At 35.6% G+C, this 23,664-nt stretch overlaps 1 protein-coding gene across 15 annotated transcripts in view; it reads right to left on the bottom strand.

The window, feature by feature from the left end:
• PPFIA2 (PPFI scaffold protein A2) overlaps positions 1-23,664 on the bottom strand; it is a 479,884-nt gene that overhangs the window by 191,471 nt on the left and 264,749 nt on the right. For all 15 annotated transcript variants that reach the window (XM_086712721.1, XM_086712726.1, XM_086712720.1 and 12 more), the window contains one exon: positions 7,135-7,236. In XM_086712721.1, the coding sequence (XP_086568847.1) occupies positions 7,135-7,236 (102 nt within the window). The remainder of the gene's footprint in view (positions 1-7,134; positions 7,237-23,664) is intronic.

Genomic DNA, 23,664 nt, shown 5'->3' with positions numbered 1-23,664 from the left:
AGCCTGGTTTCACTACACTATCACATCATTCAGAAGCAGGTGATTCTATAGAACGGTTAAAGGATCCAAAGAAGAGTCTGTCTTAATTCAATCTTGGAGATAACACAGTGCTAGGCTGGGAGGCTATCATCCTGAAATTATGTACTTAGAGCTGGTGATGAATATATATCAGTTCATCTACAGAAGTCCAAGAATTGAGGTTTAGAATTGGAATTTATAACTGCCATTAGGACTTTTTGACCAGCTGGAGAAGGAGGGATTTTTTTTTTTTTTTGTTATATTATATATACATAATGTATATTATTCTCCCTCTTTATTTTATATTGGATACTTGATTCTGATTAACACTTAAAGTAGTCAATAGGTTATAGAATATTAAGATATGATTGAGATTTAATAAGAGCAAGAGTATACATATGGACGAACCCTGGTTATGTAGCTACATTCATGGACTTTCTTTTTTGAGAAAAGGTGATTTTGTTTATGTTCAAGTATAGTTGTATTGCTGGATAGATACATGTCAGTATCGCTGCTATTTAGAATTTTAATATGGAAGAGTACAACAAAAGTTGTAGTGGAGACGTATTTGTGGTTGCCCCCAATTTTTTGAACATATCCTCCATCTTTGATAGTTCTCTGCATTCTGAATGTCATCCTCCCGATACTGGATTCAAAACATTTCTCAGGCATGTTTAACCACTAGGTGGCAGACATGTGACTTAAGAGTCAGCCAACCAGAGTCACCCACATAGGGCAGATTCTGAAGGGAGCCAGATGAAGAAACTTGCTAGCATGGGGGTCCATTTTGTTGGCACAGGTGGTAGCAGAGGCTGCACGTTTCCGGGTCTGGGAATGTAAGGAAAACCCACAGGGCTAAGAAATATGGTCCTAGACATTGTGCACAGAAGCTATGTTTAGAGATTTCTTATATTCCTTAATTAATGTCTTCTTGATTAATACAGTTAAGCTGTACTGCTTTATGCAATTAGGAACTTTCATCTATCTAATAATAACACAAAATAATGTGTTCTTTAAAACAGACTTCTTAAGGGCTTAAGAATACTGAATATTCCTCAATAGTTACTGAATACTAAGGGCTCCTGAATACTCCTCAATACTTAGGAAAATATTCTATAGAATATGTGCTTAATACTCACTTGTTGAATTGAAGTAAGATAAATGTAACTTATCTAGCCTAGAGAATGTGGCCAAAAATGTTCAAATCTAGCATATACCTATAGCTTTGAAGCTTACAAATTTAAATAAATGAAAAACAAAGAGGAATTCAATAAGATACCACTAATAATCTACTAATTACACACCTTTGCTAGGAGCTACACTTTTATTTATTTATTTATTTATTTTGAGAGAGAGAGAGAGAGAGGGCACATGAACAGGGGAGAGGGGCCAAGGGAGAGAGAAACCACGCTTAGCATGGAGCCCAAAACAGGGGGCTCAATCCCCATGACCCTGGGATCATGACCTGAGCCTGAATCAAGATTTGGACTCTCAGCCAACTGAGCCACCCAGGCATTCTGCTAAGAACTACTCTTTTTCTAATATTTAATAAATCTTGCTGAAGGCACTCTCCCTGGTGTACTCAAAAGACTGCAGGGACTACATAAATGGCCACTAGTTCTACAGTGTAATTCATTTCAAATGACCACAGACTAGGGGCGCCTGGGTAGCTCTCAGTTAAGCATCTGACTTCAGCTCAGGTCATGATCTCACAGTTTGTAGGTTCAAGCCCCACGTTGGGCTCTGTGCTAACAGCTCAGAGCCTGGAGCCTGCTTCAGATTCTGTGTCACCCTCTGTCTCTGACCTACCCCCACTTGCGCTCTGTCTCTCTCTGTCTCTCAAAGATGAATAAATGTTAAAAAAAATTTTTAAATGACCATGGTTTATATATATACACACATATACACAAACATATAATATATGCATATTTACATATTGCATCACTGGAAATTTTTGAACTAAATTTCTAAAATTATACAACTTATTATTACATTTAAATTCCACCTAACCTATGTGAAATAAATTCTTTTCTTTTTAAAAAAAATTTTTAATGTTTATTTATTTTTGAGAGAGAGAGCCACAGAACATGAGCAGGGGAGGGTCAGAGAGAGAGGGAGACACAGAATCTGAAGCAGGCTCCAGGCTCCAAGCTGTCAGCACAGAGCCTGGCACAGGGCTCGAACTCATGAATGTGAGATCATGACCTGAGCTGAAGTCGGATGATTAACCCACTGAGCCACCCAGGTACCCTGAGTGTGAAATTATTTTCAATCACAAATGACATTCAAGTAGAAATACATTCTGACTGTATACTAAATTTGGCTGCTGTAATACGGCCACATAATACATCACTAACATCTGAGAATGAGAAACTTCAAACTAGTTGCTTTTGTGCTCAGTGTACTTGACATCCTCTACCCTCAAATACTGTTTACCATCCCCTACAGTTCTATGTAAATGCTTAGGTCTCATGTTGCAAAAGTTGTGCTATTAGTTATGTCCTTAGTTATGTTATATGTTAGTTATGTGTCCTCTTCTGCTTATCATATCCTATCAGAGCACTTTCAGATACAAGCACATATGCACACACATGTGTCTTCACCTGCCTTCCACTGCTAGGGTCTTCCTTTCAATTGGCCTGTACTTTCTACTCATTGAGGAAGTATGTTTGAAGGGATTTTATTAACTAGTGTAGACAGAAGTTTGTCAAAAATGGGAAGCTTCTCTTTAGTAATGGAAGGGGTCTCATTGTAATTAAGCGTTTATTTGTATAATTTCTTGGCTCAAAACAAAAGTAACGGCATTTTAAGGAATGTTTCAAATTAGGTCTTTAAGTTGAATTGAAGATAATTAAGTCTTTTAGTTGGTGACCTATAAGATAAAATTATAGCTTTACTATTTATAATTGACATTAAGAATGCCTCATAATTTCTTTTACAAAGTCATGAATAGCTACTTTCTAAAACACTGCCAATAACATAAAACATTCTTTGAAATCTTCAGCCACAAAAACAGTTAAAATGGTTCCAAAACAATAAAAATTCTCCACTCTGTTATTAAGAAACAATAACTGGTTTATTATTTCTGGTTTTCTTTTAGCTTTTTACTAATTAATTCTACTAAAACATGATAAGGTTTAGTAGTCGATCTGAGTTATGTTGAAATAATGGCAGGAGTAAATTATTTTCTATAAATATAATTTGCCTAAGTATGGTCAGAAAAGTTTTAGAAACAACAAATTTTGGGGGTGCCTGGGTGGCTCAGTCAGATGAGTGTCCATTGGACTTTTGATTTCAGCTCCAGTCATGGTCCCAGGGTCATGCGATTGAGCCCCACATCCTACTCTGATCTGAGGAGAGAGCCTGCTTAAGAGTCTCTCTCCCTCTCCCCCTCAGTCCCTCTCCCCTGCTTTCTTGCTTTTTCTAAAATAAAAATAAATAAATAAATAAATAAATATTAAAAAAAAATGACAAATTTTGCCTAATCATTTTTCTACACTTACAGTGTGATAATATTAAACAGTAAAGGTTTTTGAATGTTTTTATAAATATTCTCTACAATTTTTGAAATTTCTACTTTTGCATGGTAATTAATAATATTAGGATGACTTTTATTTGGATGTCCTAAATTTAATTACTTGAGGCAACTGAATTTACTGATTACTTTGATTTCTTTCATTCATTCATATTTTTGAGCTGGGGACCACGTGTTACTATAGTGACAAAATGATAAATGGCCACAACTTTCAGCTCTGACATCAGAATAAATACCTCGTATTTATCAATTTGCACACAATTGATACAGAATAAATTACTGAACATTAGAACTGAACTATAGAAAAATGTACAAACTCTCCTTTTTTCCTAAACACAACCCTTGTATCATGTATGATTTGCAAGTGACATTAGGAATATGGTCTCTTAAATATATATCCTGTGGTTAAGCTGAGAAGTAGATACCCTAAATGTGTCACTTATAAGCTGGGTGGCCTGGGGCAAATTATTTATATGTTAGTTTTACAATCAATTAAATGGGAATAATGAGATTTCTGTAAGGATAAAGTGAGTTAAACATACAAAACATTTAGAAAACAGTTCACATGTAATTAATGTTAGCTAGTATAATATGATCATTATTATTAATTGCTATATCCAATAAATCATTTATTGAATTCCCTCTGACACATATATTCTTAATTCATTCAAATATTATATAGTAGAGCCCTGTCTCATTTATTGTTTTGATGATACTCAAAATTAACACAAATACTCTATCCTCTTATGAGTTCTCTTTGCGGACTTTTTTTGTTGTTGTTATTTATCTCAATTCATGAGCATATGTTAACTCGCCAACATGGAAAGAGAATGGTATCAGAATGCTGGAAATGGAGACACTCACTTCTACTTTAAACCGCCTCACAATATAAACCAAGAGCAAATTCTGTAGCTCTTTCTCTATGACTAAATAGTGGTGTTTACAGCAGGGAAAAACAAAACAAAACAAAAAACCCCAACAACAACAAAAAACAGAACATGTAGACATGTAGAAGGAGAAATTATTACATAAATTTATAAAAAGTATTACATTTTACAACATTGAGAGGGCATTATGGGGGAAGGAAGAAGATATGTTTGATTTTTAGCCCTGGATATTTTTGGGGGGAGGGTGATAGGTGATTATGTAACTTAGGAAGTTGATATGTAATTGATACTTTGCACAAAGAAGGTTCCATAAATCTTTTTTCCTTGGTTTAATCAACAACAAAAGTCCTCCACACGACTGCTTTAAGGAATGTGGAAAAAGTGTTTTTCTCCTCTATTCATGGTTTCAAAGTAAATATCATTCATGTTCAAAGTCATGTTTAAAATCAATGGCTTCTGTTACCCTACTGGAATTTAATATTTCTATCTTTCTCACTTTGACCCCTGAAGAGGGATTTCAAGTACAGCTTGCCTTACTTCCTGTATCCTCCAAGGTTCCTTTGCAGGTGTAACAGCTGCAGGTACTCCTGGACCTCGTGGAGTGTAATATGATGAATATTGTATGGATGCTGCTTCCTAGTTCTCTGAAATTAGTCACAATCAGGAAGGAATGAGGTACTCACTCCATATTGCAATGGTTTATTCTTAGGCAATGTCTTCTCTAAGCTGTTGTAAATCTTAGTTGTTGTTTTTTGTTTTTTTGTTTTTTTTTTTTTTCCATAGACGTAACTTGAGTAATTATGCCAATGGTCTCATGGCTAAAGGCACAGGCTCTGAAGTTAGACTGCCTTAGCTTTCAAATGCCTTCTCTTCTATCTATTCACTGTGTAAGTTCTGGCAAGTTACATGCCTTTTTCTGAGCAGTTGCCTCCTCTGTAAAGTGGGGGTAATTATAATGTGTCCCTCATAGGCATTAAGAAGGAGTAAAGGGCTGTAGGGAAAAAAAAACTGTATAAAGAAGAAATACATAGCTAAAAGAAGAGTTTCTGGTGTATTTTAAATATGAGAATTAGTTGAAAGTCTACCAAGAAGTTTGCATTTCCCTCCATGTTCAGTTTCCGGATCCTACTTTTACATTTGGCTGTACTGTGCTACAGCAGGGAATGTAGCCTAAAGCATTAAAATGGAAAATAGTGAAATAGGGCAGAATAAATCTCATGGCAGAAATAAATTTTAAATTTGCATAAAAAATTATAACTTAAAAATCAAGGGTGAAAAAAATAGAAAAAAATCATCTGACACCCGATAACATGATCTAAACTGTCTTTGTTGTGTTCTCTTTGAGGCAGCCCATGTAACTGGCTCATCAAAGTCTCAATGAAAATCAATTCCTTGGGGGGTCTCGGTGGCTCAGTCGGTTAAGTTGTCTGAGTTCCATTCAGGTCATGATCTAACGGCTTTTGAGTTGGAGTCTGCATCAGGCTCTGTGCTGACAGCTCAGAGCCTGGAGCCTACTTCAGATTCTGTATCTCCCTCTTTCTCTGCTCCTCCTCTGCTTGTGCTCTCTGTCTCAAAAATAAATAAACATTAAAAAATAATAATAAAAAATAGAAAACCAATTCCTTGTGTGTATGCTGTGTGAATTCTCTTTACCATAAAATAAGACCCCTAAGAATAAGGAGATAAATTGAGTTTGATCATATAGCCATTATTCATACAATGCATACTTCTCATTAAAGGCACAAGTTCACTGTTTGTGGAGGTATTATTTTTATGTTACTTTCTAAGTCCAAGCATAAAATGAATACACTATTAACTATACCTTACTTTCTCATTTTACAGTATTAATCTGATAGAGTTGTAACCCTGAAAATATTTTTCACCTACTTCATCTTGAAATTGAGTTATATATCCACACAGAAGTGTTTTTAGTAGATAAATTTATAGGTAATCTGCTGATTTATATATTTTATGAAATTTAGTGACTTTTCCTTCTGAATAAGAAAATACAGCATCTTTGATCAAATTCTGGACTTTAATGTCACAGGGCATAAGACTGAAAGAATATATGAGTTTCCAAGAACAGAATACAGTAAAGCCCATCAGTATCATGAAATCAGAACATCAGAACTGGAAATCTCAATTATCTTCTGAAATAGGAAAGGTATGCCTCTCTTAATTAGGAGAGTTCTGCTCCAGTGGTTTTATACATTCTCTTTTTTTTTCTTTTTTTAATAAATACTTTGTTGGAGTGAAGTGAGGACCAATGCCCAGCCACTCCCTCACATCACCCCACAATTGAAACTTACACCCTCTTAAGCCTCACCTCTTCTGCCCACTTCCAGCCTCTGAGGTATTGGTCCCTTACTCCAATACAACAGTTTGGGAGTTTGAAACTCACTATTGAAATCCAGCCCTTCTTTTTAAACTCAAATAAAGCAAAGGAAAGAGGAATAAAAACATTTTCTAAGGCAACATAGTGATTTAGTAGCTGAGACTGTAATTTAGGTTTCCGGCCTTCCTGTTTTGAGTTTTATAGAATATTCTCCTTTACTTTAAATAGCACACTATGAGTTAGTATCTGCTTAAAGTCTTCCTCAAGCTTTAAAATATTTTATTTGTATGAGTATACAAGAGATAAGGCACTGCATTGTATATGGAATTAATTCCAAGCAGAGGCAGTTTTATACTTACTCTTGTGTTGTTTCTTTCAGCTTTCAGTTCAGAAATTTCTTCTTCCTTTTCTAGAAGTTGTTCCCTACAAGCATTGAGTTCTTTTGTCAGTGCAGCAAATTCCTGAAAAGGGAATAAATACATTTGAAGACATATTTCAGATATAAAAAGAAATGTCCCACAGGGATAAAAAAAAATCAAAATATAAACTTCTGAATGTAAAAAATTGAAATAATGACTTCAATGACAGGAGTATAAATATATTGCTATTATTAAATTAATTTGGTTCCAATGGTCAGAAAATGCTAATCCATGATATTTAGCATTCACATTTTATTATAATATGTTGCTCAGATGAGTGTATAAAATATATTTCAAAATGTATCAGATACATCACATTGAAATTACTGATTTAAATTTGGCCAATTTTGTGAACAACTCCAAAAACCTCACTTTAATCCCTGTTTAGCAATGTTCAGACTGAGTATACTAAATCATCAAAAATCAAAACACAAAACAAAACAAAAACCATTACCGACAACAACAAAAATCCTACTAAATGCTATGCTATTTAGAGATTAAGATGTTCATTTATATGTTAACAAGATGAAAAAGGAGAATGTACCTCTTACAAAATAATAAATATCTAAGAGTTAATAAAATCATCTAGCAAATTATTAATTTATACATTATTCTGTTCTTCCCTTTGAAGCATAAGCACCTTGTGAACTGGGACTTTGTCTCGACTTCACTGCTACACTCTCAATGTCTAAGACATAGCGTGTACTCAGTATTTATTTTCAATAAAAAAATTAAGGGTTCTGGAGTAATCCTCTCTCCATGTGACAAATGACACTTTGGAGGAATCTTCAATGGCTTCCCCAAAATGGGATCAGAGATTGTATAATCTGGGTATTTTTACCATGAGGCAGAGAGTTTAGACACAGTAAAGATTACTTAAAAAGAAAATCAAGAAACTTAATTCAATTATTTGGCTATTCCAATGTGTAAACAAATATTATTTTAAAATAATTTTGAAGAATAGTAAAGAGATCCATGTTATTACAATGATCATTAAATTATTTAAAAGTGATTCTCAGTAATAAAACTGAGAATTGTTAAATCTTTGCCAAATATTTAAATATTTGGGAAAACGGCCCTGTGCTCAGAAGTCACTGTCAGAGGATCAAACATAAAAATGAAAATCAGGGAGACAGTTTGGTTAACCTAACCTCTCTAAAGGCAAATATAGTCAAAAGTAAGTGAATATGATGATTATGCAAAGCTGGGAAAGATTTAGGGTTTATATTTTTGTTTGCTTCAAACCATTTATTTTGTTGAGTTTCTGAGTGGCTATAGCCCAAGTGGGTACTTCAAAGACCTCAGAGCAGACTTAGAGCTTAGAATCAAGATGAAAGAATTCATTGTTACACTTAGGCTAGCATTATAGATAAATGTTTTCTCCCCCCATTGCTGCCTGCTTAAATGTTGTTGATAGTCTCTGAGCATATTCTTTAAGTGGAGAATGGAAATAAGCAACAAGTAGAAAATAATAAACATTTCCATAAAAAACAAAACTTTTTAAGAACAGCATAATTTTGATGGAGAAAAGAAGAAAGTGACAATTCCGTATTATATATTGTTAACATAGGCATTTAAAAGTAATCTTTATGGATATTACTAGACAAAACATAAATCGAATCTATATTTGACATCATATCAATTTAAAAAATATATCTGGGTTTATCTTTCTAGAGATGCAGCTTACTATATATGTACAGAAAGACAAAATACCAGAAGGAAGAAATATTTCAGAATTTTAACATGATATATTTCCAGGTGGTAAAAAAATAAGTGAGTTTTTTTTTTCTGCTTCCTCCTATGTATTTTTATCATCAAAACTCTCTACAATGAAGAAATATGCTTTTATGCTTAGAGAAGAGAAAAATACAAATTTATAAATGTACTGAAGCAATCACGTATTCAAAACCGAGGACGGCAATTGGTCAAGATGTTATTGGCGATAGATGACTTTGGATTTGTTTTATTTTTTATCATGGAACTGAATCCGAGCACGCTATTTGGTGACTCCTTGTATTAAGATTAATTTTAAATTTATTAACTTCCTAGCAAATTGCAGGCACTGCCTGACATTCCTTATCTCTTCTTGCTCTCCCCTAAATAACCAGTCGGGTAGTCTCATTCCCATTTGATGGCTGAGAGAACTGAAATACTAAGACTCAAATCTTAAGTTCATGAAGCTCACAACCCATAGAAAGAGGGTTACACTGTGAACATAGTTTTCTAGACCCCTTGTCTAGTGCTCTTCTACTATATCACTTCACCCTAGCTGTTTGTCAGGTTTATATGATTCAGATTTGAAGTGCATTTATCAGTAAGTTTCCCCCCCTTATCTGAAGAATTAGATAACCATTACGTAAATTATCCCTCTTACTCAGTCCAAAGGGAGTATGGGGAACTAGAAGGCCCAAGGCAAAGTATACCTTCCATGCAGAGTAACAAGAATTTGACAAGCACATTCTGTGTATCTGGGACTGCATTAGATGCAGACACCACATATAGAGTTAATCATCAAATGTTTTTATACTTTTCCTGTGACATTTATCTCCTCTGTACCTACTTCTCCATCCTTACTGTGAAAATGAACTGAGTTTTATATATCTTTTATGAGATAATAATTACACCAAAAATAATTAACACTGATTCAGCCCTTACAATATGCCAGGTACTCTGCCAAGCAATTTGTATGATCTCATTAATCATAATAAAACTCTGTAACAAAATGCTAGAATGTCACTAAATAAAACTAAACACTCATACATGCAATCCAGCAATACCACTCCTTAGCATTTACCCAAAGGAGTTAAAAAGTATGTCCACATAAAAATATGCACATAGATATTTATAAAAGTTTTATTCATAATTGCTAAAACTTTGAAAGCAACCAAGATGCCTTTCAATAGGTGAATGGATAAACTTTGGTACATTCAGACAATAGAATATTATTCAATGCTAAAAAGAAATGAGCTATCAAGACAGGAAGAGACACGGAAGAAACTTAAATGCATGCTACTAAGTGAAAGAAGCCATTCTGAAAAGGCTATATATACACTGTATGATTCCAACTATGACAAAAGCAAAACTGTGGAGATTAGTGAATGACAGGGTTTGGGTTGGGGAAGAGCACAGAGGATTTTTAGGGCAGTGATAATACTCTGTAAGGAGAAATGTTAAATACATGTCAATATATACTTATCTAAACTCAGAATCCACAACACCAAGAGTGAACAATTACCAAGAGTAATGTAAACTGTGGACTTTGGGTGATAATGATGTGTTAATGTAGGTTCATCAATTGTAATAGATGTACCATTTTGATGGGGGGTGTTGATAATAGGGGAGGCTGTTCATGTGTGGGGGTAGGAAATCTCTATACCTTCCCCTAAATTTTGCTGGGAACCTAAAACTGCTCTTAGAATATACAGTCTTAAAAACAAATCTCACTGAGGCCTAGTGAAAATAAGAAATTTGCCCAATGTTAGAGAGTCAGTCAGTGCTATAGATGATAACTTGTTTGTTTTTTCCTCCTGATCTTTCTAATTTGTCCTTCTTTCAGTCTTTGCAAAAAATTTATTGGTCTCAAGCTCACAAAACTTCTCAGAGCTTCCTACTTTCAAACACACCAAATGTAAACAGACTTTAACTTTTAAAATTGAAACCCTCTAAAACATGGCCCTTTCATAATTAATTTACTTTATCATTGAACAATAACTACCCTGTTGAGCAGGAGTCATTTTGCTCTGCCCTGACATTAGCATTTCATGTGAATTACTTAATCTCTTCCCTATTTTTCAGATGAGGATGCTGAGGCTTATTATGGATGAATAACTTGCTCAAGGTCACACAGTTACAAATAATCCACCCTGATTCCAAAACTCCTTAATTTCTGCAACACTGCCTTCTTTGGGCTGAAAATGAAAAATTATCAAATTTTTTAATAGTTCCAATTGATACAAACTTATCATCCTTCTTATCCATCCACCCACACAACATTTATGGGGCACCTACTACATTTCAGACCCACTGCTAGGTGCAGAGGACACAGAGATAACTTAACACTAGCTGCACTGACCTCCTAGGTCTTTCAGAATTCACATTTGAGGGGCATTAGAGATTTTTGTCACTAAAAACCCATCACTAAAGTTACACACACTTAACTTCTTAAGGTTAGTCTACGTTCTTAGAGACATTGTTGATTTACAGGTGACTCTGAACCTGTAAAGCCTCCTTCTTAGAAGGTCTGTCTTCTGCATCTACCACAGATTTTTCTTTCTTGTTTCTATTTCCACCTTTCCATTTCCTCATCTCTCTCTGTTTTTCGATTTCTTTCTTTCACATACTATCTCTTAAACATCCTCTTCCTATACTCCTTATATTTCCTTATACTCTTCCACATCCTCTCTGCCTAATTTATTTTTAAATTAGCAGTACACATTGTTAATGTTCTACAGTACCTTGTCCAAAATCTATCAATGCATTTACTAAATTGTTTTTAAAATAATTGAATTATGTGTTCATCTTCTCTAAGTAACAGTATGACCCTTTAATACAAGGTTGTTATCTTGCTTATTTTTATATTCTTAGGACTTAGCATAGTTCCTGACAAATTATAGACACTGATTCCTTGTTTTTACAATAAATGAATGGATCACTTTTGCCAAACTTTTTTACTATAATAGCCAAATGATTTTTAAAAGGTATCATTTGGTAGTTATTTCTTTTTCTGGTATCTTTAGAATTTGCACAACATATAACATGTCTGATATCCTTTTTACTTTGTAGCAGTTGTTTTTGTCTACATCTGAAATATTATGCTGTGCTATATTCTACACAGCAATGGCATTATTGTCTACTATGTTTTATTGCATGTATATATAAAGTGATACTATTATCCCAATAATTCATGCATTCAGATGTATTATTTATCCATTGACTATATTTTTAAAAAATGTTTATTTTTGAGAGAGAGATAGAGTGCAAGCAGGGGAGGAGCAGAGAGAGAGGGAGACACAGAATCTGAAGCAGGCTCCAGGCTCTGAGCTGTCTGCACAAAGCCCGACATGGGGCTCGAACTCACGAACTGTGAGATCATGACCTGAGCCAAAGTCAGACGCCTAACCAACTGAGCCACCCAGGTGCCCCTGTTCATTGGCTATATTATATTGTCTTATTCATTCTCAGAGAAAAAAAAAATACATATTTAATCCATGTTACTTCTCTAGCCTATTGTTTCCCAAACTATAGTCTATAGAACTGTATTTCTGTAAGATTTTCAGAAAAAAAAATCCATAGTCAAATGAATTTAGGAAGTGATTTATATTACATATATTTGCTGTTGGAACAACATTATGGACATCAGAGTATTAGAGATTCTGAGGAAAGCTGGCTTTGTGGCCGAGAATTGGGAACAACCTGGATTTCCATTTATAGAAAATGGGTGAATTAAATATAGTAAATGCACGTGATGGAATACTGTACAAAGGGCAAAATGAATAGGCTACATCTTTTTATAGAAATATGGAATGATTTCAAAAATATAATTTTAAGTGAAAAAGTTAAGAAACAGAACACAGTGTTTAACAGTATTTTCAGAAGCTGAGGACAACAAAGATAAATGTTATAAGAAAACTTCATTCATAACTTCACTGTTTCTGAGTTCAAAGGAGTCTATAGGAAGAGCTCAGTTTGCTTTGAATCACTGAGACAGGACTAGTAGATTAGTTACCAACCATAGGTCATATTCAACAACTTTTCAGACTAATCATTTGTTTTCCCAATGATAGTCTGCCAAAATTCCTACTTTTCCCCAGGGCCAAAATGACTTTCCGTACTCTATTTGTTTCTTGTAATTTTAAAGAGCGGTCAGGACACAAAGTGCCATGTAAGTACCCTCAAACCAAAGGGGATGTACTGTTCTTTGTTAACATATACTCATGCATCTGACACACACACACATGCGCACACACACGTGTACACACACACATTTCTATGAGCACTCCCTATGTACTGACACTATTCTAAGTGCTAGGTAGATGACAATAAAAGAGGCAACTTAAAATCTTTGCTCTCAACATGTTTATATACATTCAGGTATTCACCATTGAAGCAGCTTTTACTCAAGAGTGAATCATTTCTAGCTATATCAATCACACTAAAAACTAATTCTTCACAATGTAGATCAATTCCTTTAAAATTTAAAGCAAAAATTAACTCTTAGGACTGCATCAAAATCAAAAGCTTCTGCAGAGCAAAAGAAACAAACAACAAAACTACAAAATGGGAGAAGATATTTGCAAATGACATATCTGATAAAGGGTTAGTGTCCAAAGTATATAAAGAAATTATAAAATTCAACACCCAAAAGACAAGCGATCCAATTAAAATGGGCAGAAGACATGAACAGACATTTCTCCAAAGAAGGCATACAAATGGCCAACAGACACATGCAAAGATGCTCAGCATCATTTGTAATCAAGGAAACACAAATCAAAACCACAATGAAATACTACATAACACCTGTCAGAACGGCTAAAACAAACAAACGAACAAAAAAACTCAAGAAACAACAAATGTTGGTGAGGATATGGAGAAAAAGGAACCCTTGTGCACTGTTGGTAGGAAAGCAAACTGGTGTAGCTCTTGTGGACGGCAGTATAGAGGTTCCTCAAAAAAATTAAACATAGAACTAATCCTATGATCCAGTATCACACTACTGGGTATTCACCCAGAGAATATAAAAACACTAATTTGAAGGGTTATATGTACCCTTATGTTTATTGCAGCATTATTTACAATAGTCAAACTATGGAAGCAGCCTAAGTGTCCACTGATAGATGAATGGATAAAGAAGTTGCGAGATATATACACACACACACACACACACACACACACACACACACACACATATACACGCACACACACATACATAATTCAGTCATAAAAAAGAATGAACTCTTGCCATTTGCAACAACATGGGTGGTGGTGGAAAGTATAATGCTAAGCAAAATAAGCCAATTAGAGAAAGACTAATACCATATGATTTCACTCACATGTCGAACTTAAGAAACAGAACGGTGAACAAAAGGGGGAAGAAAAAGAGAGACCAACCAAAATACAGACTCTTAAGTATAGCAAACAGATGGTTACCAGAGGGGAGATTGGGGGGGGGGGGGAGATGGGTGAAATAGATAAAGAGGATTAAGAGTACACTTATCTTCATGAGCACTGAGTAATATATGCAACTGTGGAATCACTATATTGTACCCTTGAAACTAATACAACACTATATGTTAATGACATTGGGATTTAAATAAATAAATAAAGCCAGCCAAGTAGATAACTGTAAGAATTCTATTATATATGTATATATAGACAGAATTTTTTTGTTTTTTTAAAAATTTAAAGTATCATTTCTTATACACAAACACAAGTCATCTAGTTTCTGTATACCCCTAATTGTAATTTCCAAGTCTTATAAACTGTATGAAATCTAAAGTAGTCTATTTCAGCTGAGTTGCTAGTCTTACCTCTTTTCTCCTCTGCCCACATCATTCTCTTCTTAAGCTGTTATTTCTTGAGCATTTTATTATAGGCTTGGGATGTTGCTAGGAACTTTACATCTGTTATATCATTTATTCATCATGGCAGTCTTAGTCTCCCCAGAACACATATAAGAAAACTTGATTAAAAGAGATTAACTAACTCTAGCAAGGTCCATGCTAGATATGGCAAAGCCCAGGCCTGTCGGATCCCCAGAGCAGAGGTAACCTGCTTTTGTATCTTAAAAGTGGTTTTGCCTGTGTTTGCTGGGATGAGAGCTAAGGATGAACTTGAGAAATTCAAGTGTCTAAGCTGTTAATATTTGAAATAATAGCCTTTAGGTCAGTGACTTGTTCTCAACAGGTTTCATGCAAAGAAGCTTCTCTTGTTTTGGTTCCTAGATGTGTTATTCTCAAAGCGAAAATTACGAGGGCAGAATACAGATTGACTCAGTTCCAGTGCCTAATTACGTTCTATAGGAGTAACCTGGACAGAGGAGTGTTTAGATCAGAACTTCCTCTAGTCATCGTTTCTCTTCCTTTCTCCTCATGTCTCTTTTCACCTGGTAATTCCCTGAAGCCCACTAGGCTGTCCATCTTCAGACAGATGCAGAAATTTCTACTTTGATACATGTTCATTTTTAAGTGAGTTTTCTGTTATTTAATATTAAACATTGGACTGAAATAGACTACTAACACTCATTTCAGAATGTTGTGCTTACTCGAGGGGCTTTATTTGGGGGAAAAAAAGACATATTTTCTATTCAAACAAATGGTTGAAAGGCTTTATTTAATAGGTGAATCCTCACCTCAGAAAAGCAGGTCAGGAGAAGCTGTGTGACAAGAGGGAAATTCAACCTTTTAATTTCAAGTTACTGACACCAGGCAGCAGTCTCCAGAGTAATCTCTGACAATCCATTCATCATAATTACAATTTTAACCCTCTTTACCTTCCAATTAAACCTGCATTCTCTACTGTTGGGTGCCACTTAATTAATTAGCTGACAATGGCCTTATTTCTGCAATTTATCTGAGTATGTACTGGCTGAAGAAGCGTAAGTGAAAATCAGTCGGAGAGAAAAGAGAAAAAGGGTGAGCCGGAATTCAGCTTCACTAAGCACCACCAACAACCTCACCAACCACAAAAAAAGCATCTTTTAAGTTTATTCTCCAACCATCTAACATTTGTGCAAATCAAAAATAGCTCTGAGGAAAGCATATGGCATGGAAGCATGCTGACTTGACCATCTAGCATTTAAATTAGACAAAATTAACGACTTCAAAATGTTTTTATAATGACTTCCTTAGGCACTATCTCCAATTTACTATATTTTGGTGTCTCATCTTCTGAAAATTGAAAATTCTTCTAACAATTTTATTTGTAATGCTCAGTGGAAAGCTTTGGATTTTAAATCTACATTTCTTTGGATATAACTGCACATAAATTTACATGTATAAGGATACATATTTCCTTCCCTGCACCATAGGACATATTTTCTAGAACAAATTAATAGCAGAAATATCACATTGAAGAGATGAAAACAAAAAACAAAAAGTCTTAATAGAGTCTTTACATTATCTACATACACACACACACACACACACACACACACATATATATATATATCTCAGAATATCAGGTATAAATTCACAAGAGTCTGTAGATTTTCAGTATGAAAACAAAAAAGCATTTGTTTTAAAGAAATTTATATCCCATCTCTCTCTCTTTCTCTCTTTCTGTATGTATATATACATTTCTTTTTACTATTATTATTGCCATATTATGTTATGAAATCAAATGCAGTGTTAATGACCTCTGGTCTCATAATTGCCTCCTAGACTTGCATGAGCTCAGGAAAAGCTGTCACCCAAAATTACTGTGCGGAACAGCCATATCTCATGGTCAGCCTTGGGCTAAATGGCTTGCAGGTAGGCTCGCCTGCATAACTAATACAATTTGACAGGCACAACTGGACTCTCAAGAGTTTTCACAGAAATTGTTGAGTAAGGCTGCCCAATTTAAAAGGAAAATGAGATTTAAACTCCGTGCAAATAATATTTTGTGCCCCCTTGATTTTTATGTATCCATATTCCAACAAGAGAACTGTGTTGTCTTTTCCCTACAACCGCATAATAGCAAATTCTATTAATGTATTACGGTCACCCGAGAGATGTGAGTCTATTTAAAATCAATCAAGCTACAAGACTCATTTTATGCTAGATGTGGACACAGGTACCAGGTAACTTTTGTTTTCAAAACTTTTCCAATCAAGGAAACTGGCATCATCTAAAAAGTGGATATTTGTTGAAATCAAGGATAGGTGCTGTCAGGCAGGCTCGGGCTGTCTGACCATGAAGCCATGTTCTTACCGTGCCTCGCTTACTACATTTCCACTGAAATGTTCCCATCTTCTATCTTATCTCTGCTCTTCTTTCTACTCTTTAATTTGTCAGTCTGTGTATAGAACTGCCCCAGGTATCAGATGCTCTTTAAAAGCAGCTGTTAGAAATAATTCAGTTTTGTTGTTGAATCCCAGAGGACAGGCAATGCTATCATAGATTGGCTGGGGACATATTTAGAGGGAAGCACATTTTTCAGCAACCCCAAAATTGACTACTCTGCATTATGACTTCTGTGGGCCTTAAGTACTTTTGCCTTTGTGGGCCCCTTCATTCAAAAAAAGTGTTAAAAGCTGTATTTTGTGATTGTGTTGATATAAAGATTAATATAATCTAGACTGGACAATATTCATTTTTGCTTTTAATTTTAAAAGTAATTGGAACATTTGCATGTGCCCCTAAGAATATCGTGAACCCTAAGCAGTGCTTTTACTGTGCCTAATGGGTAAATTGGGCTTATACTCTGCCTACTCCTAGAAGTCATATGTGGCTTTCGGAGTGAAACAGAGCTAGGTTCATATCTAAACCAATAGTAGTGAACTTTTTAAGCCACAGTTGTCTATGTAGGAAATGTAGGTAGCAGTGCTTTCTTATTTGATGAGTGTGGGTAAAAATGAGCTCATTAGTCCATATGATTCAGTGGTTGTGCTCCTTCACATTTATCCAAAGGGATTGAAAAACGTAAGTCTGCAAAACTCCCGGCACGTGGATGTTTATACTAGCTTGATTCACAATTGCCAAATCCTGGAAGCAACCAAGATGTCCTTCAATAGGTGAATGAATAATAAATTGTGGTTCATCCAGACAATGAAATATTACTCAGTGGTAAAAAGAAGTGAGCTCTTGAGCCACGAACAACATAGATGAACTTGAAATACATATTACGAAGTGAAAGAAGCCATTCTGAACAGGCTACATACTACATGATTCCAGGTACAGTTTAAAGTTTAAACTATGGAAGACATTAAAAAAACAAAAAACAAAAAAACAGCAGTTGCCAGGAGTTGAGTCAGAGGACGTTGGCATGAATAGATGGAGTACACAGGATTTTTAGGCTGTGAAAATACCCTGTATTATAATATAATGATAGATACATGTCATTATACATTCCCCCAAATCTACGGAATGTACAACACCAAGAGTGAGCTGTAATGTAAATTATGGACTCAGATGACACTGATGTGTCAATGTAGATTCATCAATTATAGAAAATTCTTGATAATTGAGGTGGGGGCATGTGTGGGGGCAAGGAATACCTAGCAAATCTATGTACTTCCCACTTAATTTTGCTGTGAATCCAAAACTGCCCTACAAACATAAAATCTTAAAGTAAATACATAAATATGTAAATAAAACAATGAGATCATTAATATAAATGTGACTAGCATAGGTCCTGGTTACAACAGATGTCCAATTAATGATATACACTCTGTTATTTTTTAGCTACGTGTGGTTATTCTATATACACTTTTATTTTCTTCTAAGACCCAGTTTTCCATATTAGGATTTTATATTTAATTATATGCTTTAGAATATCATGAATTTTCTTTTCCCATTCATGGCAACTGACATGCAACTCAAGAGTCACATAACTGACTTAAATAAATCAGTTAAATAAATTTCGTTGAGATCCCTACTCCCTGCCATGCACACGTACTTTTCTTTTGGAAGATCCTAATAATAAATCAGGGAGGGCAGGAATGCTCTCAAGAGGAACAATAAAGAAAGGATCCCATTGGATTATTAGTGGAATAGCATGGTAAAAATGATAGACATTAATGTGAGAGTAAACACTTTTGTAAGAGAAAATGCCTTGTTGTACCTGTTTCCTCCTTTGCACCTAGTATATTCTTTCTCTTCCATTAATTTGGATAATATTACCAAAAAAACACATCAAATAACACTCTCTGTTCTCTTAAGCATAATATTAACGTCTGTAAAGACAGAAACTATGAGGAAATTCTCTGGACATCATAAAACTGTTCTTAAAAGCCTCCTAAAATGCATGTGACCTTATCTGCTCTAATTCCCTCCACACCTCATTGTATCTTTTGATCCTCCCCTGGGGCTTACACAACTCTCAAGATGTGAAATTACAAATGTGAAATTACAAAATAATGTATATTTGAGGAGCTTTCAGTGAACCCCTGTGTTGGTTGCTATGAGCTGTTGTTTGAGAGCAGCCCAGCTGCCTGCAAGTCTGGCTGGAACCCAGGGTTACAGCCTAAAGCCTTTTATAGATTGCCTGACTCAGGTGAGTGGGATGGACCACACTGAATGAAGAGCCCTTCCTCTCGGGATCTGGCTCTAAGTTTGACTAGCTTTCCAAATCCTATCTTTGAGTTGCTTCTGTAACTTCCAAATCCTGTTGTGCCTCTGCATATTATTACTGAAATCACAAAGACAGACAAACTCAATGGCCTAGAACTATGACTGACGTTACACACTCCAGGTATCTTTTTCCTTTAAAACTGCTCCAGCTCCCTCTTGTACTTTTACCCAAATGGGAATAGCCCTTGGGCCTGGGTTTTATTGTTTCAGATATATGAAAAAAGAGAGAAGATCCTCAGAGAGAAACCCTACCACAGGAACCAAGCCTTTTAGTTCTGTAACCCCATTAACAAGCTTGTCCTTGGGCTTGACTCATTTTATGGAAAGAGAGGGAATGAATCTTTTATTCAAACCAATGTCCAAAAGATATTTTTTTTCTTATTAGATGCTTGAAAATAATTAGAAAATTTATTAAAACTCAACATTCTAAGCACATTAGTAAAATCACCTGGCCCAGTAAGCATGGTAGCTAAAGCATGTCAGGGCTGAGTCATTGCCAACCGACAACTCTGTTGGCAGGAAAAGCCAATTTTCAACAGCTCTAACGGTGTAAAGCAGGAGGCATGTTTGACAAGATGCTGCGTATTAATTTAAAAGGCTTTAGCATCTGGTTAGGTAACACCTGCTGTGGCGAACATTCCCAGGCACACAAAATAGCATTCAAGCTGAATATTTAAATCTCCCCACATAGCCCAACAAGGCTCTAACTCTAAACAAAACAAAACTAAATCATGTCTCTAGTCAACAGAGTTATAATTATACAGCCAAAAATATTTGGGCTAGGACAGTGTTTGGTATCCACTGAGTTAAAATGTTCTAGTGGGTGCCCTGAAGTTAGAAAGGATATTAAAATATATTGTCCTGCCTTGGAGAATTTTACTGTATGCAGCATTTAGAATAAGAACACAGCTCAGAGAATAACACTTTGGGTCCTATTATGTTGTATTAACACAAAAATAGGCAGAATTTGTCAGTGAGAAGGGGGCGGGGGGGGGGGGGTGGCAGCCAAAAAAAAAAAAAAAAAAAAAACAGAGAAAAACAATCCAAAGAAAAGAGCTGGCAGGGATCTTCTAAGCACACTGTCTCTGAAAGGGAGTCAAGGCTCAAGGGTTATAGTCATGTGAGATTAAGGGTTAAGACAAGTACATGTGTACTCCGGAATTATCAGGACACACTAACATGACCTGGTGCCATAAATGTTCAAATAATGTAACATGTTCTGAGCCCATGGACAGCAAGACATAGTCTTAGAATAACTGAATTTTCTGGGCAGTTTCCTGCAGAGAAGAGACTTGCCCTGGTTGGCCTAGTTTGGATAACAGGTCTGCTTGACAATTCTATCTCTCACCATGAGTTAATAAATTAACATTTTGATCATTTCTTTATTGGCCCCATAAAATATTCTTGAATGCCTAATATACAGGAGGTCCTGTAATCTTTTCAGACTTTATAATATGTACAGTGGAGAAAAAGACATAGTAAACAAAGGTAGCCAAAGCAATTACCATACAATGTGAGAAATGCTGTATTGGGGGCTGAATCCAGGGTGCTCAGCATACACAAGCACAGATCAACCAAACCCTGCAGAAAGTATGTGTATGGAGGGAGCACCTGAGATGACAGGTGAAAAATGAGTAAGAATTAGCCAGGCAAAGTGTGTGCTGAGTAAAATATTTTCCAGATCAAAAAAACACCATGAACCACTTCCTGAAGTCAAAGCAAATGAACAAAGAAACAAAACACTTAAATATACAAAAACTGTAACACTCTTAGAACAAACCATAGGGGTAAACCATAATCTTGGATTAGGCAATGGTTTCTGAAATACGACACTAAAAGCTCAAGCAACAAAAGAAAAATAGATAAAATGGACACCATCTGCTATGACCTGAATTGTGTTCCCCCAAATTCATATGTTTAAGCCCTGTTTGCCAATGTGATGGTATCTGGAATTGGGGACTTTGGGAAATAATTAAATTGAGATGAGGTCATGAGGGTGAGCGTCTCAGGATGGGATTTCTGCCCTTATAAGAAGGGGAAGAGACACCAGACCTGTCTCTCTATGATATGAGGACATAGACAGAAAGCAGCCAGCCGCGTGCAAGTCAGGAAGAGAACTTGGCTATCCTGGCACCCTGAACTCAGATTTCCAGCCTCCAGAACTGTGAGAAAATAAATTGGTTTCAGCCATCCAGTCTAAGGCAGACCTAGCTTACACCACCAGAATTTTGACATCATGAAAAGGAATAACTTTTGCACTTCAAATGAAATCTTGAAAATGAAAAGACAGGGGCGCCTGGGTGGCGCAGTCGGTTAAGCGTCCGACTTCAGCCAGGTCACGATCTCGTGGTCCGTGAGTTCGAGCCCCGCGTCGGGCTCTGGGCTGATGGCTCAGAGCCTGGAGCCTGTTTCCGATTCTGTGTCTCCCTCTCTCTCTGCCCCTCCCCCGTTCATGCTCTGTCTCTCTCTCTGTCCCAAAAATAAATAAACGTTGAAAAAAAAAAAAAAATTAAAAAAAATAAAAAAAGAAAATGAAAAGACAACCCACAGAATGAGAGAACATGTTCTGCAAATCATATATGTGATAGTAAGAACTTGTTTCTAGAATATATAGATAACTATTACGACTCAATAATAAACGACAAATAACCCAATTAATGAAAAAAAAAAGTCTGAATAGATAGTTCTCTAAAGATCTACAAATGGCCAGTAAATGAATGAAAAGACATCCAATATCATTAATCATCAGAAATACAAATTAAAACCACAACGGAATGCCATTTCACACCCACTAGGATGGCTATAATCAAAAGATAAATAATAACAAGTGTTGGCAAGAATGTGGAGAAGCCTCATACACTGCTAGCTTGCTAGCTGAAATGTAAAACGGTACAGCTGCTTTGAAAAAAGTCTGGCAGGGTCTCAAATGGTAAAACATAGTTACCAGATGATTCAGCAATTTCACTACTAGAGATATACTCAAGAAAATGAAAAACATATGTCCACATAGAAACTTACACATGGATGTTCACAGCAGCATTATTCTTTATAGCTACAAAGTGGAAACAACCCAAATGTCCAACAATTGAAGAATGGATGGAAAAAAAAAATGTAACATATCAGAAAATGGAATATTATGTAGAAATAAACAAAATCCTGACACATGCTATAATATGAACACACCTTGAAAATGTTATGCTAAATTAAAGAAGTCAGCCCCAAGGGACCATGTATTGTATAATTCAATTAATCTGAAAGGTCCAAAACAGGCAAATCTATAGAAACCAATAAAGGCAGCAAGGAGATTGGAGGTGATAGTTAAGAGAAGCAGGATTTCTTTTCGGGGTAATGAAAATGTTCTAAAATTGACTGGGGTGATGGATGCTTAACTCTGTGAATCTAATAAAAGCCAATGAATTGCACTTTAAATGGGTTAATTACAATGCATACCACGTTTTTTCGTGCTTCATTTTATTGCTCTTCACAGAGAATTGTGTTTTTTTACAAATTGAAGGCGTGTGGTAACCCTGAGTGGAGCAAGTCTGTCAGTGCTATTTTTCAACAGCCGTTGCCTCAGTTTGTGTCTCTGTGTCACGTTTTGGCAATTTTCCCAATATCTCAAACTTTTTCATTATTATTATATTTGTTATGGTGATCTGTGATCAGTGATTATGACTCCCTGAAAGCTCAGCTGATGGTTAGTATTTTTTAGCAATAAAGTATTTTTAAACTATGTACACTGTTGTGGCAATGATGTGGAAACGTTGGGGTTCAGAGAGAATGATCAAGAAGGAATTCTTGAGATGTTTTTGGTGCAAAAAGGTGGTATTACTGAAGCGCAGGGACAGGACCTGTGGGCAGAAAGAGCCTCACTGGAGGTTTTCTTTTGCCTTTGTTTCCCACATTAATGCTATTGTACATTATAGTATAGTGCAGACACGACTTTCATATGCATGAGCAAACCAAAAAAACCTCATTGGACTCTCACTTTATTGTGATATTCGCTCTATTGTAAGTGGTCTGGAACCAAACCCACAATATCTCCCAGTTAGGCCTGTAAATGGTATGTGAACGATGTTTCAATAAAACATTTAAAAAAAATAGCAGTTCAGTATGGCTGCAGTGGAGTATAAGCTATGCTTGCTATTTGTTTTGGGCTTTGATGAAGAGAATGGGAGCGATGGAAGGGATTTAAGCAGGT

The sequence above is a fragment of the Puma concolor genome, chromosome B4 (genome assembly GCF_028749965.1).
Source record: "Puma concolor isolate L17-30 chromosome B4, mPumCon1.1.hap2, whole genome shotgun sequence".
NCBI classification, from domain to species: domain Eukaryota; kingdom Metazoa; phylum Chordata; class Mammalia; order Carnivora; family Felidae; genus Puma; species Puma concolor.
The sequence above is the reverse complement of the archived record's forward strand: the minus strand, read 5'-3'. Positions and strand labels throughout refer to the sequence as shown.